The 17,953-nt window shown below is 32.9% G+C and overlaps 2 protein-coding genes across 3 annotated transcripts in view; both read right to left on the reverse strand.

Annotated features, from left to right (window-relative positions):
• Nucleotides 1–1,854: 1,854 nt before the first annotated feature.
• Nucleotides 1,855–3,281, reverse strand: LOC141401743 (organic cation transporter protein-like). Its single transcript, XM_073982144.1, has 3 exons — nucleotides 2,607–3,281; nucleotides 2,352–2,533; nucleotides 1,855–2,294 (listed from the first exon to the last, which is right to left on the reverse strand). The coding sequence occupies exons 1-3, from the start codon at nucleotides 3,145–3,147 to the stop codon at nucleotides 2,106–2,108; spliced, it is 912 nt and encodes a 303-aa protein (XP_073838245.1). The 5' UTR covers nucleotides 3,148–3,281; the 3' UTR covers nucleotides 1,855–2,105.
• Nucleotides 3,282–9,532: 6,251 nt separating this feature from the next.
• LOC141400551 (organic cation transporter protein-like) overlaps nucleotides 9,533–17,953 on the reverse strand; it is a 72,056-nt gene continuing 63,635 nt past the window's right edge. For both annotated transcript variants that reach the window (XM_073979761.1, XM_073979760.1), the window contains exons 4-6: nucleotides 10,074–10,843; nucleotides 9,819–10,000; nucleotides 9,533–9,761 (exon numbers count right to left, since the gene is read on the reverse strand). In XM_073979761.1, coding sequence (XP_073835862.1) covers nucleotides 9,573–9,761; nucleotides 9,819–10,000; nucleotides 10,074–10,843 — 1,141 coding nt within the window. In that variant the 3' untranslated portion in view covers nucleotides 9,533–9,572. The remainder of the gene's footprint in view (nucleotides 9,762–9,818; nucleotides 10,001–10,073; nucleotides 10,844–17,953) is intronic.

Consider the following 17,953-nt stretch of genomic DNA (forward strand, 5'->3'; position numbering starts at 1 on the left):
AAAATGTAGATTGGGAAAAATTGTGTTTATGGATTTTTGCTAAGAGAATGTATACAGGTATATACCTTGGATTGGGCGACATAATTTCATTTAAGACTGGATTCCAGAATTTCCCTTGTTACTGATCAATTTATGAGAAGATCCAGGATAGGAAACCAGAATTTCTATAAGTGAAGTCCGACGATTAGACGCCAAAATTAGTCTATTGACAGATGCACGATTTGGGGACAGAATTTGTCATTTACATAACCGCGATTAGGTGCTAGAATTTCTTGATGGATAGACTAACTATTTCTCAGCATTGGTTCTCGGCCTTCAGAAATTCTTTGTGATAAGTAGACATCGGATTTTTGTTAAGATATTCGAAAATTAAATGTTATTATATTGTATTCGCTTTCTTTTGGTCTTACCGAACTGATATCACTGAATTTCATAACATTCACTGTAGTTGTGAATTATTTGATAAATGATACGCCCAAAAATATATGGTATTATTAATAATTATTCATTGTTTTGACCATATATTAACTGTGACATATTGTCAAAAAAGTTCTAAAAACAAGATAAAATTGGCCAAGAAGTCTTACGCCATTTGAATTAAAAAATAGTAATGAAAATTATTTCATCAGTAAAATAAGGTTTACATCTTTGCTAAATAAGACATTTTCGCTAACATGAACTTTCAAAATTTTGGTCAGGTGGGCCCCCCCCGAAATGAAATCCTGGCTACGTCCCTGACCCCGAATAACTTGTTTTGCACACATGGGATCGATGGGGACTTTTAGGACGTTGCTTCTAATGGTCAACCCTAGCTCTCCACCAAAATTCAGCTTTGTGGGAATTTTTGCTATTTCCCCCTTATACGCATGTCTATTTTGACCGGACTAATCATTTCAATTAATGTACATAATTTTAGTAAGCGTGACACAAAAATGATATGAACACTAGCTTGAACAATTAGGATAGCGCGGTCGTGAGCTATTTTAATATGGCTAAGTGTAGTGACCGGAGGTTCTCCTTCAATTTTTTTTAAAGTCCATGATATTTTTGAACGTATTGTTTACAGATTGTTTGCAATACTACTGTAATTACCGTCTTGACCCTGAATGGACTTCGCGGAAGTGAAATATCGCGGTCATCACAAAATGTTCAAACATTTATTATTTCAGATAATATACATAATTTTGCGTGCCTAAAAAATGCTATAAACTCTGAACACTAAACTATAAGTGGGATAGCGCGATCAACTCCACATTTTGCAATACAGTGAAATTCCGATAACTTGAGATGTTACTATCCAGAGGTTAAATCCACCAAAAATAGCGAAAATCATGCGCCACCCTTCTATGGGAGCTATAACAAAACGAGGACGTATACTGAAAATTCTCTGCAAGACTGTTACGACCCCCAAAAGTGACTATATCTCCAAACTATCGAAAATCGGGAGGTACTGCTTTATGGGAGCTATATCAAAACGTGAACCTATAACTGTTGCATACCGAGCGCAAATAAAAAGGCGTGTCTTTCGGTCGATCCGAATATTTATGCTCTCCTCTTTAAATTACATTAAAACCAAATTTTAGCCATTTCGGTGTGATAATTATGTTAAATCCTCAAAAATAGCGAAAATCAGCCGGTACCGTTCTATGGGAGCTATATCAAAACGTGGACCTATACTGACAATTCTCTGCAGCCGAGACCAACAATCCAATATATAGCAATGTTAATTAAGGTGCACCGATCATTATCTGTGGGTCACAAAGTGCTTTAAACTGTCAATTTATGGTGAAAGGTACAATAAAAGAGATTTTATATCTTAAATTTGGGGGATACCATTACATGGAATTTATGTCAAAACATTGATTTATATTATGAAGTTTCTAGAGGGATGCCTAATTATGACTGTATCAATGCTGGATAGATAACTAAAGTTTACACGGAGAACCCAAACAACGGGCCAGCAACGCGGACCGGGTCAGCTAGTACTATATATATTAAACCTTAAGGGAGTATAGTATTTGTTGAGTTTAAATTTTAAACTTTAGCAATAACAAAACCAAACTCATTTTAGTCGATGTTTTCAATGTTTTTTATTAATCTGTATCTCATAAATGTGTGTTTTCCACATCATATGAATTTGGTTGCTTTTCTTTTGAATTTCCAATTTTATCTGCGTCTTCCATGGTAGCTGGTAAGATTAAATTCGTCGTTTCCGGAAACAGCAAAGACAAACATGCACTTGTAATAGCTGTTGTTGCAAATAGTATCGCTGGTGCATTTTCATAATATTTTGCCTAAAGAAAAAAATGGGTATTAAGTTTCGTTTTTAAATACATATATGATTTACTTACCAAGAGTGGTGTTTGCGGTGCCACCATTGATCCAAATCGTCCCATCATCGAACAAAAAGACAATAAGCTGTTGCGCAAATTAGTTGGAAATATTTCTGAAGTGAAAAAGTACAATACTTGGAAACTTGCGGTGATTGCTAACTTTCCAATGAGGAATAAAATCAATTGGCCAATTGCTTCGTCTAAAATCAATTGAAAAAAACAATAGTACATTGATTTTCTGACATAAACATTTCTTCATTTTAAAATAATTACCTTTAGGCATAAAGATCGTTGCTAGGCAGCATAATCCACTAATGAACATACATCCAAACAAAGAATGTCTTCTACCAAAACGATCCATAATCACAAGTGGTAACAGGAACCCGGGAATTTCGACCATGGCGATAAACACAAAGTTATTGTACTTATCGCCATCCAAAAGAACTGCATTTAAACTAAGACCATAGTATACAAGTACATTTACTATCCAACAGAACGAACAGTTAGCAATACGCCAAAACAAAGTTGTAAACGCCAGTTTTATGGGGAATTTTCCCTCTGTTGTGTTTGCCAGTTTTTCACGATTTGCCAAAATCAATTTGTCCAATGAATGTTCTGGTAGTTCGCGCTTATTCACCTTTGCAGCTCGTTTCAATATGGCCTTGGCTTCTTCTTCTCTTCTTTGACTTAATAGCCATCGTACACTTTCCGGCAATATCCAGAAATAGATGAATAATACCAACGCTGGAATATACATTATACGAAGCAATACTCTCCAATTTTGGAAATATTTTGCAAATATAGCCAAAAGCATTTCACCTATGGCGTAAAATATTGTAACTAAGCTGCAGGCTAGGACTCTTCGTTTGGGCCCAACCAACTCGATGCCTACGATAAAACAAACAGAATATAGTGGACTGGACGCCAAACTGTCCAGAAATTCGAATATAACAAAAAACGTATAGGATGTTGCGAATGATCGAACTATTCCTAAAATAGCAGCGACAAATCCACCAAAAGCCAGGGCTGTGCGACGGCCATACCTAAAAAAGCAAAATAGAATAATTTAATGATAACCAATGTAAAAACTACTTAAAATAGAAGGCGCTGGATTTTTCTTCTATGAAAATTTGAAATGAAAAATATTTTCTTTATATTTTTTTTATTTGACATTTATTTCCTTTATAAAAGTTTTCATAGAAACAGAGTTGGGCCCATGTTCTGAGAATGAATATTTTTAACAAACGATTACGGGTGTAAGAATGTCCAAAAAAGGAGTGACATATTTATGATATGATTTTTCCCCATATAATGTTATTTTATATAACTCTTGTGACAGACATTAAAAATAACACATGAACATTTTTTAGCTTTTAGAAAAGAGAGGAGGTGAAGGAGCTCCCTTTCTCCCTTTTTACCCAAAAACTTTTTCCTTTACCCAAAAAACATTTCCATGAAAATTTTCATAGTTTGCCACAAGACTAATGTGACGTTTCCACGGTATGTCGTTCTCTATTCGTTGTTCGACCCCTAACTACGAACAAATTACTTATTTCTCCATACAAAGTTTTGTGAACGAACGACGATTTTTCTACGTTGTTCAAGTTAATGTGCAATTTCCGCGGTACGTCGTTCGTTCCCTTTTCTTTTTTCGACCCGTAACTACGAATAAATTACTTATTTCCCCATACAAAATTCTTTGAGCGAACGACGATTTTTCTACGTTGTTCGAGTAGAAACACTCTCCGAACGACGAATAAATATGTCCCATCCCTAACAAATGAGAGAATTTATCGAAAAAAAATAAATTATGGTGTCGTGGAAACGGGTTAATTCGTGTACGTCGTTCGACAGGCGAACAAAGTAATTCAAACGCTCGTGGGAACATGCTATAAAATACTCTCTGAACGACGAATAAATACGTCCCATCCCTAACAAAAGCGAGAATTTAAAATTTATTAAAAAAACACAACAATTTTCAAAAAAAAGAAAATGAAATATGAAAAGTAATGAATGAATAATAGAAGAAGGTTGTATTAACTTTCTTATTCCATAATTAACACTTCTTGCTTTTATATAATTACTTCATTTACCATACAAAATTTTGAGAACGAACAACGATTTTTGTACATTGTTCAATTTAAATTACTCTCCGAACGATATCTAAAAAATGAGAGAATTTATCGAAATAAATTAATTATGACAGGGAAAAACTGCAAAAACAAATTTAGAAACAGAAATCAAATGCCTGCCAGAAAGTCTGTATACCAAAAAGTTTTTTTGGCAGGTCTCTCTCTCTCTCTCTCTCGTTAATTTTGAAAATAGAAAAATTAAAAAATGTTCTATTTTTATTTTTATTTTTATTTATAATATTTATTATCCATCAAAAAAATTACATCTTAAAATATAGATATGTTACAGTAGTATGAGATTTTATCAATATGATATTTCAGCATTTATGACTATTTCCTTATATATTTGCAAAACCGATTACAATTTATTATGATTTTGGTTTAAGGTAAAAAGGATAAAAAACCTTATTTGAATATAAGTTAGGAATTTCAAACATTAGAAGAAAAAAAAAAGAACATAGATTTATTATTCTTGTGAATAATAATCTGTGATATTTTTTTTTAGGTTTGGTGAATTTCTTTGTATGTGTTAAGTTATTTCGATACATTCTCTTAGTATTTCATAAGAGGAGTTTGCAATTTTATTGAAGTAATTATCATTTAATCGGCTAATGAATTCCATAATGTATTCGTAACCCGTGTCCGAGTGAAGCAATCTTGTGGGATAACGCCAATGTTTCTTGTTTATCAACTTTAAGCATTTGTTCTGGACTACCTGCAACTTTTTTATGTGGGTTTTAGCCGCCTTATACCAAATTGGAGAAGCAAATGTTAGTATAGGTCTAATCACACATTTGTAAATTAGGTTTTTATTTTGCTGAGAGAGTGAAAATCTTTTGTTTAACAAAGGCCACAGTGATCTAAATGATTTGATGGCCTTTTCACATGAAAGATTGATATGGTTGCGGTAAGTTAGTTTTTTGTCTAAAGTAACACCAAGGTATTTGATTTCATCTCTAATTTCAATTGAGTTATTGTCAAACATTACCATTCTATTTGGAGCTCTCTTTAGTGATTTATTCCATGGGAAGATTATTGTTTGAGTTTTTGAATGATTGATCTTTATTTTCCATTTACGGAAATATTTATTGCATGCTGAAAGACTTTGTTCTGAAAACACCAAAATTGTGAAAAAATAAAAAACATGAATGAAAATAATATAATTTAATATTAAATAGATATCTGAAAGAAGGACAAATATTTTTTCAGTTCATATCAATTACTTTTACTCGTCTTTTGACTGAAACTTTCCTTAAAATCAGTAAATAAAACTTATGAAAGTACGAATCATATTGCAATGAATTGTGTACCATGTCGTATGAACGGGTGAATTGGTGTACGTTGTTATGAGAGCGAACAACGTTATTCAAATGGTGGTATGAACATGGTATGAGTGTTGTTGGAATTTATTTCAAATTCCCCTGCGCATGCCATCCGCTGTTTTTGTTTGTTTGTTTTGGTTGCAGTTTCCATCTCATTTGATTGTTTTTAAGTCTGGAATATTACCCCAATGGCTTAAATTTCATCATTACTTTCTGTTACAGAGTAATGTTTTTCAAAACGAACTGACAGTGTTGCAAAATTTTACTGATCGCTACCAATGAAACATTAACCAAAACAAATAAAAACAACTTGTTTGGATTTACCGAACATATTTATAGCGTTATAGGTTAACTTAAAGTTAAAAGTGATGATTGAATTTCAAGGAGGAGCTTCTTCGCATTAACTTTCAATGTAAATATATATTTTTAATGCCTCCAAATTGGTTTATTTTGCGTTTTCAAATCCATCAGATAGTAAAAGAATACATATAATAATGACCCTAGTGTCTGGGCGTATATATTGATTACAGGCTTGATTTCAGTTCACATATTGACACGTTATTTCCCAAGGTAATTTCCATTTTGCGTAAATTGCGTTCGATTTGTATATCGTTTAAATTATAGAGATCATGTCTCCAGTTATACTTTGCAGTTTTTGGGACTTCGATTTCAGTCGTACATAGATGTTCGGGTCATGTCTTGCTTTTATAAAATTATTAAAAACGGTACACCGGAATTAATCTGTTCAAAGTTCATTTTCTCAATCCACAAATCTCACTCCCTCGCTTTTGGTCCGGTATCTATGATCGATCATTCCTTGTTAGAGTAGCAAGGCTTTGGAATCACCTGCCTCATAACTTGAGAAGTTTTGCATATTCACCCAATACATTTAAACGTAATTATATCATGTGCTTACATACAAATTCTAATATTTTATAATATTAATTTTCAAATTTTATAATTTTAATACAATTATGTACAAAATTAGCAAAATTATATTTAAACATATAAACAATAATAATTTAATTTTAAAATTGATTTAAAAAAGATTTAAAAGACTTGAAAGATTAAAATCGATAACAGATATTCTGTTTAAATTATTATAATTATGTAAAGCACCAACTAGCGGGCTATTTATAATATAGTTCTGGCGGTAACAATCAATGGAGAAAATATTGTGTGATCTATGATTTCGACGAGGAATGTTAAATGATATTTTGGACATAAGATATGGACAGTCAATGTTATTATTTATTAAATCGTATATAAACATCAATTAATGCATTTTGCGCCGTTTTTCCAATGTTTCCAAACCAATTAGCATACTCCTAGACTTATATGTTGGTAGGGTCGTGTAAAATGTAATGAATACAAAGCAAGTTTAAGAATTTCTTCTGTATTCTCTCCAATCTATTTACATTTACTGCAGTAAAAGGATTCCAAATAGGATTCCACTTCGCTGAAAATTTTTGAAATACTTAGCGGAAGTTTGCCGGCCCATCTTCGAAGTTGATCAAAATATCACGAAGGCCAAATTTGTGATCTCCAGGCAGCTACCCAGACGAACGGACATAGCTAAGTCGACTCCAAGTTTTCTGAAACAGATTTCTTCCAAACACACTTTGGCCCTAAACCCATTATTTCGATGAGGCACATTTTGGCTAAAGGCTGAGAGTATAAAAAATGTAGATTGGGAAAAATTGTGTTTATGGATTTTTGCTAAGAGAATGTATACAGGTATATACCTTGGATTGGGCGACATAATTTCATTTAAGACTGGATTCCAGAATTTCCCTTGTTACTGATCAATTTATGAGAAGATCCAGGATAGGAAACCAGAATTTCTATAAGTGAAGTCCGACGATTAGACGCCAAAATTAGTCTATTGACAGATGCACGATTTGGGGACAGAATTTGTCATTTACATAACCGCGATTAGGTGCTAGAATTTCTTGATGGATAGACTAACTATTTCTCAGCATTGGTTCTCGGCCTTCAGAAATTCTTTGTGATAAGTAGACATCGGATTTTTGTTAAGATATTCGAAAATTAAATGTTATTATATTGTATTCGCTTTCTTTTGGTCTTACCGAACTGATATCACTGAATTTCATAACATTCACTGTAGTTGTGAATTATTTGATAAATGATACGCCCAAAAATATATGGTATTATTAATAATTATTCATTGTTTTGACCATATATTAACTGTGACATATTGTCAAAAAAGTTCTAAAAACAAGATAAAATTGGCCAAGAAGTCTTACGCCATTTGAATTAAAAAATAGTAATGAAAATTATTTCATCAGTAAAATAAGGTTTACATCTTTGCTAAATAAGACATTTTCGCTAACATGAACTTTCAAAATTTTGGTCAGGTGGGCCCCCCCCGAAATGAAATCCTGGCTACGTCCCTGACCCCGAATAACTTGTTTTGCACACATGGGATCGATGGGGACTTTTAGGACGTTGCTTCTAATGGTCAACCCTAGCTCTCCACCAAAATTCAGCTTTGTGGGAATTTTTGCTATTTCCCCCTTATACGCATGTCTATTTTGACCGGACTAATCATTTCAATTAATGTACATAATTTTAGTAAGCGTGACACAAAAATGATATGAACACTAGCTTGAACAATTAGGATAGCGCGGTCGTGAGCTATTTTAATATGGCTAAGTGTAGTGACCGGAGGTTCTCCTTCAATTTTTTTTAAAGTCCATGATATTTTTGAACGTATTGTTTACAGATTGTTTGCAATACTACTGTAATTACCGTCTTGACCCTGAATGGACTTCGCGGAAGTGAAATATCGCGGTCATCACAAAATGTTCAAACATTTATTATTTCAGATAATATACATAATTTTGCGTGCCTAAAAAATGCTATAAACTCTGAACACTAAACTATAAGTGGGATAGCGCGATCAACTCCACATTTTGCAATACAGTGAAATTCCGATAACTTGAGATGTTACTATCCAGAGGTTAAATCCACCAAAAATAGCGAAAATCATGCGCCACCCTTCTATGGGAGCTATAACAAAACGAGGACGTATACTGAAAATTCTCTGCAAGACTGTTACGACCCCCAAAAGTGACTATATCTCCAAACTATCGAAAATCGGGAGGTACTGCTTTATGGGAGCTATATCAAAACGTGAACCTATAACTGTTGCATACCGAGCGCAAATAAAAAGGCGTGTCTTTCGGTCGATCCGAATATTTATGCTCTCCTCTTTAAATTACATTAAAACCAAATTTTAGCCATTTCGGTGTGATAATTATGTTAAATCCTCAAAAATAGCGAAAATCAGCCGGTACCGTTCTATGGGAGCTATATCAAAACGTGGACCTATACTGACAATTCTCTGCAGCCGAGACCAACAATCCAATATATAGCAATGTTAATTAAGGTGCACCGATCATTATCTGTGGGTCACAAAGTGCTTTAAACTGTCAATTTATGGTGAAAGGTACAATAAAAGAGATTTTATATCTTAAATTTGGGGGATACCATTACATGGAATTTATGTCAAAACATTGATTTATATTATGAAGTTTCTAGAGGGATGCCTAATTATGACTGTATCAATGCTGGATAGATAACTAAAGTTTACACGGAGAACCCAAACAACGGGCCAGCAACGCGGACCGGGTCAGCTAGTACTATATATATTAAACCTTAAGGGAGTATAGTATTTGTTGAGTTTAAATTTTAAACTTTAGCAATAACAAAACCAAACTCATTTTAGTCGATGTTTTCAATGTTTTTTATTAATCTGTATCTCATAAATGTGTGTTTTCCACATCATATGAATTTGGTTGCTTTTCTTTTGAATTTCCAATTTTATCTGCGTCTTCCATGGTAGCTGGTAAGATTAAATTCGTCGTTTCCGGAAACAGCAAAGACAAACATGCACTTGTAATAGCTGTTGTTGCAAATAGTATCGCTGGTGCATTTTCATAATATTTTGCCTAAAGAAAAAAATGGGTATTAAGTTTCGTTTTTAAATACATATATGATTTACTTACCAAGAGTGGTGTTTGCGGTGCCACCATTGATCCAAATCGTCCCATCATCGAACAAAAAGACAATAAGCTGTTGCGCAAATTAGTTGGAAATATTTCTGAAGTGAAAAAGTACAATACTTGGAAACTTGCGGTGATTGCTAACTTTCCAATGAGGAATAAAATCAATTGGCCAATTGCTTCGTCTAAAATCAATTGAAAAAAACAATAGTACATTGATTTTCTGACATAAACATTTCTTCATTTTAAAATAATTACCTTTAGGCATAAAGATCGTTGCTAGGCAGCATAATCCACTAATGAACATACATCCAAACAAAGAATGTCTTCTACCAAAACGATCCATAATCACAAGTGGTAACAGGAACCCGGGAATTTCGACCATGGCGATAAACACAAAGTTATTGTACTTATCGCCATCCAAAAGAACTGCATTTAAACTAAGACCATAGTATACAAGTACATTTACTATCCAACAGAACGAACAGTTAGCAATACGCCAAAACAAAGTTGTAAACGCCAGTTTTATGGGGAATTTTCCCTCTGTTGTGTTTGCCAGTTTTTCACGATTTGCCAAAATCAATTTGTCCAATGAATGTTCTGGTAGTTCGCGCTTATTCACCTTTGCAGCTCGTTTCAATATGGCCTTGGCTTCTTCTTCTCTTCTTTGACTTAATAGCCATCGTACACTTTCCGGCAATATCCAGAAATAGATGAATAATACCAACGCTGGAATATACATTATACGAAGCAATACTCTCCAATTTTGGAAATATTTTGCAAATATAGCCAAAAGCATTTCACCTATGGCGTAAAATATTGTAACTAAGCTGCAGGCTAGGACTCTTCGTTTGGGCCCAACCAACTCGATGCCTACGATAAAACAAACAGAATATAGTGGACTGGACGCCAAACTGTCCAGAAATTCGAATATAACAAAAAACGTATAGGATGTTGCGAATGATCGAACTATTCCTAAAATAGCAGCGACAAATCCACCAAAAGCCAGGGCTGTGCGACGGCCATACCTAAAAAAGCAAAATAGAATAATTTAATGATAACCAATGTAAAAACTACTTAAAATAGAAGGCGCTGGATTTTTCTTCTATGAAAATTTGAAATGAAAAATATTTTCTTTATATTTTTTTTATTTGACATTTATTTCCTTTATAAAAGTTTTCATAGAAACAGAGTTGGGCCCATGTTCTGAGAATGAATATTTTTAACAAACGATTACGGGTGTAAGAATGTCCAAAAAAGGAGTGACATATTTATGATATGATTTTTCCCCATATAATGTTATTTTATATAACTCTTGTGACAGACATTAAAAATAACACATGAACATTTTTTAGCTTTTAGAAAAGAGAGGAGGTGAAGGAGCTCCCTTTCTCCCTTTTTACCCAAAAACTTTTTCCTTTACCCAAAAAACATTTCCATGAAAATTTTCATAGTTTGCCACAAGACTAATGTGACGTTTCCACGGTATGTCGTTCTCTATTCGTTGTTCGACCCCTAACTACGAACAAATTACTTATTTCTCCATACAAAGTTTTGTGAACGAACGACGATTTTTCTACGTTGTTCAAGTTAATGTGCAATTTCCGCGGTACGTCGTTCGTTCCCTTTTCTTTTTTCGACCCGTAACTACGAATAAATTACTTATTTCCCCATACAAAATTCTTTGAGCGAACGACGATTTTTCTACGTTGTTCGAGTAGAAACACTCTCCGAACGACGAATAAATATGTCCCATCCCTAACAAATGAGAGAATTTATCGAAAAAAAATAAATTATGGTGTCGTGGAAACGGGTTAATTCGTGTACGTCGTTCGACAGGCGAACAAAGTAATTCAAACGCTCGTGGGAACATGCTATAAAATACTCTCTGAACGACGAATAAATACGTCCCATCCCTAACAAAAGCGAGAATTTAAAATTTATTAAAAAAACACAACAATTTTCAAAAAAAAGAAAATGAAATATGAAAAGTAATGAATGAATAATAGAAGAAGGTTGTATTAACTTTCTTATTCCATAATTAACACTTCTTGCTTTTATATAATTACTTCATTTACCATACAAAATTTTGAGAACGAACAACGATTTTTGTACATTGTTCAATTTAAATTACTCTCCGAACGATATCTAAAAAATGAGAGAATTTATCGAAATAAATTAATTATGACAGGGAAAAACTGCAAAAACAAATTTAGAAACAGAAATCAAATGCCTGCCAGAAAGTCTGTATACCAAAAAGTTTTTTTGGCAGGTCTCTCTCTCTCTCTCTCTCGTTAATTTTGAAAATAGAAAAATTAAAAAATGTTCTATTTTTATTTTTATTTTTATTTATAATATTTATTATCCATCAAAAAAATTACATCTTAAAATATAGATATGTTACAGTAGTATGAGATTTTATCAATATGATATTTCAGCATTTATGACTATTTCCTTATATATTTGCAAAACCGATTACAATTTATTATGATTTTGGTTTAAGGTAAAAAGGATAAAAAACCTTATTTGAATATAAGTTAGGAATTTCAAACATTAGAAGAAAAAAAAAAGAACATAGATTTATTATTCTTGTGAATAATAATCTGTGATATTTTTTTTAGGTTTGGTGAATTTCTTTGTATGTGTTAAGTTATTTCGATACATTCTCTTAGTATTTCATAAGAGGAGTTTGCAATTTTATTGAAGTAATTATCATTTAATCGGCTAATGAATTCCATAATGTATTCGTAACCCGTGTCCGAGTGAAGCAATCTTGTGGGATAACGCCAATGTTTCTTGTTTATCAACTTTAAGCATTTGTTCTGGACTACCTGCAACTTTTTTATGTGGGTTTTAGCCGCCTTATACCAAATTGGAGAAGCAAATGTTAGTATAGGTCTAATCACACATTTGTAAATTAGGTTTTTATTTTGCTGAGAGAGTGAAAATCTTTTGTTTAACAAAGGCCACAGTGATCTAAATGATTTGATGGCCTTTTCACATGAAAGATTGATATGGTTGCGGTAAGTTAGTTTTTTGTCTAAAGTAACACCAAGGTATTTGATTTCATCTCTAATTTCAATTGAGTTATTGTCAAACATTACCATTCTATTTGGAGCTCTCTTTAGTGATTTATTCCATGGGAAGATTATTGTTTGAGTTTTTGAATGATTGATCTTTATTTTCCATTTACGGAAATATTTATTGCATGCTGAAAGACTTTGTTCTGAAAACACCAAAATTGTGAAAAAATAAAAAACATGAATGAAAATAATATAATTTAATATTAAATAGATATCTGAAAGAAGGACAAATATTTTTTCAGTTCATATCAATTACTTTTACTCGTCTTTTGACTGAAACTTTCCTTAAAATCAGTAAATAAAACTTATGAAAGTACGAATCATATTGCAATGAATTGTGTACCATGTCGTATGAACGGGTGAATTGGTGTACGTTGTTATGAGAGCGAACAACGTTATTCAAATGGTGGTATGAACATGGTATGAGTGTTGTTGGAATTTATTTCAAATTCCCCTGCGCATGCCATCCGCTGTTTTTGTTTGTTTGTTTTGGTTGCAGTTTCCATCTCATTTGATTGTTTTTAAGTCTGGAATATTACCCCAATGGCTTAAATTTCATCATTACTTTCTGTTACAGAGTAATGTTTTTCAAAACGAACTGACAGTGTTGCAAAATTTTACTGATCGCTACCAATGAAACATTAACCAAAACAAATAAAAACAACTTGTTTGGATTTACCGAACATATTTATAGCGTTATAGGTTAACTTAAAGTTAAAAGTGATGATTGAATTTCAAGGAGGAGCTTCTTCGCATTAACTTTCAATGTAAATATATATTTTTAATGCCTCCAAATTGGTTTATTTTGCGTTTTCAAATCCATCAGATAGTAAAAGAATACATATAATAATGACCCTAGTGTCTGGGCGTATATATTGATTACAGGCTTGATTTCAGTTCACATATTGACACGTTATTTCCCAAGGTAATTTCCATTTTGCGTAAATTGCGTTCGATTTGTATATCGTTTAAATTATAGAGATCATGTCTCCAGTTATACTTTGCAGTTTTTGGGACTTCGATTTCAGTCGTACATAGATGTTCGGGTCATGTCTTGCTTTTATAAAATTATTAAAAACGGTACACCGGAATTAATCTGTTCAAAGTTCATTTTCTCAATCCACAAATCTCACTCCCTCGCTTTTGGTCCGGTATCTATGATCGATCATTCCTTGTTAGAGTAGCAAGGCTTTGGAATCACCTGCCTCATAACTTGAGAAGTTTTGCATATTCACCCAATACATTTAAACGTAATTATATCATGTGCTTACATACAAATTCTAATATTTTATAATATTAATTTTCAAATTTTATAATTTTAATACAATTATGTACAAAATTAGCAAAATTATATTTAAACATATAAACAATAATAATTTAATTTTAAAATTGATTTAAAAAAGATTTAAAAGACTTGAAAGATTAAAATCGATAACAGATATTCTGTTTAAATTATTATAATTATGAAAAGCACCAACTAGCGGGCTATTTATAATATAGTTCTGGCGGTAACAATCAATGGAGAAAATATTGTGTGATCTATGATTTCGACGAGGAATGTTAAATGATATTTTGGACATAAGATATGGACAGTCAATGTTATTATTTATTAAATCGTATATAAACATCAATTAATGCATTTTGCGCCGTTTTTCCAATGTTTCCAAACCAATTAGCATACTCCTAGACTTATATGTTGGTAGAGGTCGTGTAAAATGTAATGAATACAAAGCAAGTTTAAGAATTTCTTCTGTATTCTCTCCAATCTATTTACATTTACTGCAGTAAAAGGATTCCAAATAATGCAACAATATTCTAGTTTTGCTCTCACAATAGAAGTGAACAATATTTTAAAAGTGTAAGGATCACTGAATCCTGTGCTGCGTCGTCTGATAAATGCCAAAAACGATTAAGCTCTAGGAATTCATTTATCTAAATGCGGTGTAAAAGAAAGTTTATAATCAAAAATGATGCCAAGATCATCAATTTCCTCAACCTTATTCAGAATTGTCTGATCAATAGTGAATTCATAGTGCAAAGGATTGCGAACACGATAATATGACAAACGAACACATTTTTTAACATTTAAATTCAAACGATTATTATTACACCAATCAGAGAATCTATTCAAATCAGATTGAATTTTCAAAAAGTCATTTTGGTATTTTGTAGCAAGGAAGATTTTCAGATCGTCTGCATACATCAAAAAGTGGGCATATTTAAAATATCATTTATAAAGATATTAAAAAATAATGATCCCAATATGCTTCCTTGTGGAACACCCGAGGATAATTTATAAGGTTTTGATTCAAATGAACCTATTTTAACTACACATGTTCTGTTTCCAGATAAGATTTATCCCAATTGAAAAATTTGGAGTGAATTCAGAAATCATGCAATTTTTTCAAAAGAATATCATGAGCGATTTTATCGAAATCTTTAGAGAAATCTGTGTATATAGTTTCAACTTGATAACCAGCAGAAAAAGATGAAAAACTGTAGTCCGTATATACAAATAAATTAGAAGTCGTAGATCTACCTTTATGAAAACCATGTTGCTGAGGGATCAATAAAGATTTCACAGCAAAAAAACAACTTTTCATGAATTATGTTTTCTAAAATCTTAGACACAACACTCAATTTTGAAATTGATCGATAAGAAGATATATCTTCTTTACGACCCCTTTTAAAAACATGAATGTCGCAAATGTCTGCCCAACGGCTGTGTTTATGTGATGTGACCAACTGAGTGAATTATTAAATACAACCCCTAAATTTTTGGCAGTGGGTACAACTTCAACCTTTTCGTTGTTAACATATACGTCGATATTTTGCAAAGACATTTTTTTATTTTTGTGTATAATCAAACATTTTGATTTAGTAGGATTTAAAACAAGACCATTTGCCTTGGCCCATTCACACACATTGTGCAGATCACTGTTGAGTTTAACAAGGGACTGACTAATATCATTCAGTTGGCGGCTCAAGTAAATTTGAACATCCTCAGCGTACATATGTACTCTACTGTAAACTAGTTGATCAGGGAGATCATTGGCATACATTGAAAAAAGAAGTGGACCAACAATGGATCCTTGAGGTACTCCTTTTCCAACTGCTAATGGTTTCGACTTCGATGACCCAATATAAACGGATTGTGTTCTATTAGTGAGATAGGACATTATAAGCTTTGTTGATGTAGTAGTAAAGCTGAAAAAATGACGTAGTTTGAAACAGAGGTTTTGGTGGTCGACGGTGTCGAACGCTTTTGAATGGTCAAGGAGGACTAAGAAACATACCTTATTTTCATCAATATCACCCCTAATAGATTCGGAAACTTCTAACAGTGCTGTAATGCAACTGTGGTTAGTTCTAAAACCAGATTGCACATCAGTTAGCAGAGATTCTCTTTGAAGATACTGAGAGATTTGTTTGTGAATGATTTTTTCGAAAATTTTTGAAAAATATCACAGAATTGCTATGGGCCTATATTCTTTGTTTGTCTTGGGCACTGGTATAATCTTTGCATGCTTCCAATCGTTTGGGTAAGTGCTAGAGGTAAGGATATTATTAAACAAGTAGGTTAGGAATGGTATAATACGAGGTATGAGTATTCGAATGAACTTTGGGTCAACACCGTCAGGACCAATAGCATTAGACTTAATATCTGCAAAACATTTCAAGACTTCATCACGGGTGACACAACTGAACTCAAAATTGCCTTCACCACTTGTGCGATTCAGAGTTACATAATCAGTGGAATAAAAAGATGGGTCGGCTTGTACTGTTGGTATGCTAATAAATGTTTTATTGAGTACATCGGGGTCTTCGTGGCAATGTCCAAGGTTTTTAGTTTTACCAATACCGATGTCTTTTATAATTTTCCAATTACGCTTAGAGTCTAGGGCTGAACTGAATTTATTGACATAATAATCGGTTTTTGCAGAATTAATGGTTGTGTTAACGATTTTCCGCGCTGTTCGGAATTCATCGTATAGTTCTGGGGTTTTAAACCTTTTCCACCTAGAATACGCTATATCTCTGTTAACTATGGCATTTTTGATATGGGTATTAAACCATGGCTTACTATTCGTGTTGGTTCGTTTGGTTTTAATAGGAACAGTTGCATTGTACAAGAAAATGATATTATTTTGAAGGAAAGCAAGTTGCTGATCTATAGTGGTTAAAGCGTATAATTCACTCCAGTCAATTTGACTGAACATATCATCTAAGTAGTTGTAATCTATATTTCTGAAGTCCCGATAAGAATACGTTTCTTCAACTATATGTATGTTAAAGTCATAAGATAAGAATATCAAATCATGCTTGGAGAAGCATGGGGCAGAAACTTGATCATAAAGGAGAATATTATTTGGATTGCTCACAAAGAATAAATCAAGCAGTGTGTTTGCAGAAATTAAGAAATGAGTAGGGCGTGTTTTGTTGGTAGGGTATAAACCAAACGAGAACATGTTATTTGTTAAAGTTGGGTCAACGAGAATATTTGAATTAAAGTCACCCGTCATGACTACTTCATGGTACCCCAGAGCCAGAGTTTCCAAAATACCATTGAAGTCACCAAAATCGATGGTGTTATTCGTCCGATAGATGCAACCTAACAACATTTTCTTATCGTTGGAGTTGAGATCAATAAAAATATATTCTATCTTGTCGCCATTACTCGATTTTAAACGAAACTTTGGTTTAAGAACGTTCCTTGCGAAGATTGCTACACCTCCCCCACGTCTTTCTCTATCACTTCTAAATACGGAATAACCTTGCATTTTGATAAAAATGTCGGGTATAGATGAATTAAGCCAGGTTTCTGTGATGCATATAACATCAATGCCAGAACTTTCAAATATATACTTGAACTCATCGGTTTTATTTACTATACTTTGTGCGTTAATGTGACATATTTGTACTCCGTTTCTTTGTTTTGCAAGGATTTTAACAAGATTTTTGGTAACGTCTTTGAATACACTGTCTACACTACCCATTTGTGTCACTGACAGTGAAGGGAATTATAGTTGGGGTATCAGCAGCGCATATAAGTAA

This window comes from Musca autumnalis, unplaced genomic scaffold, assembly GCF_047663935.1.
Source record: "Musca autumnalis isolate F117 unplaced genomic scaffold, ASM4766393v1 scaffold_4, whole genome shotgun sequence".
Lineage (NCBI taxonomy): Eukaryota > Metazoa > Arthropoda > Insecta > Diptera > Muscidae > Musca > Musca autumnalis.

What these genes read in the sequence shown, in the direction of transcription:
- LOC141401743 (XM_073982144.1), bottom strand. Translation starts at nt 3,147, where the DNA reads ATGCTTTTGGCTATATTTGCAAAATATTTCCAAAATTGGAGAGTATTG. An exon ending in AACGATCTTTATGCCTAAAG is followed by an intron (nt 2,534 to 2,606) that starts GTAATTATTTTA and finishes AATTGATTTTAG; the next exon opens with ACGAAGCAATTGGCCAATTG. An exon ending in CACCGCAAACACCACTCTTG is followed by an intron (nt 2,295 to 2,351) that starts GTAAGTAAATCA and finishes TTTTTTCTTTAG; the next exon opens with GCAAAATATTATGAAAATGC.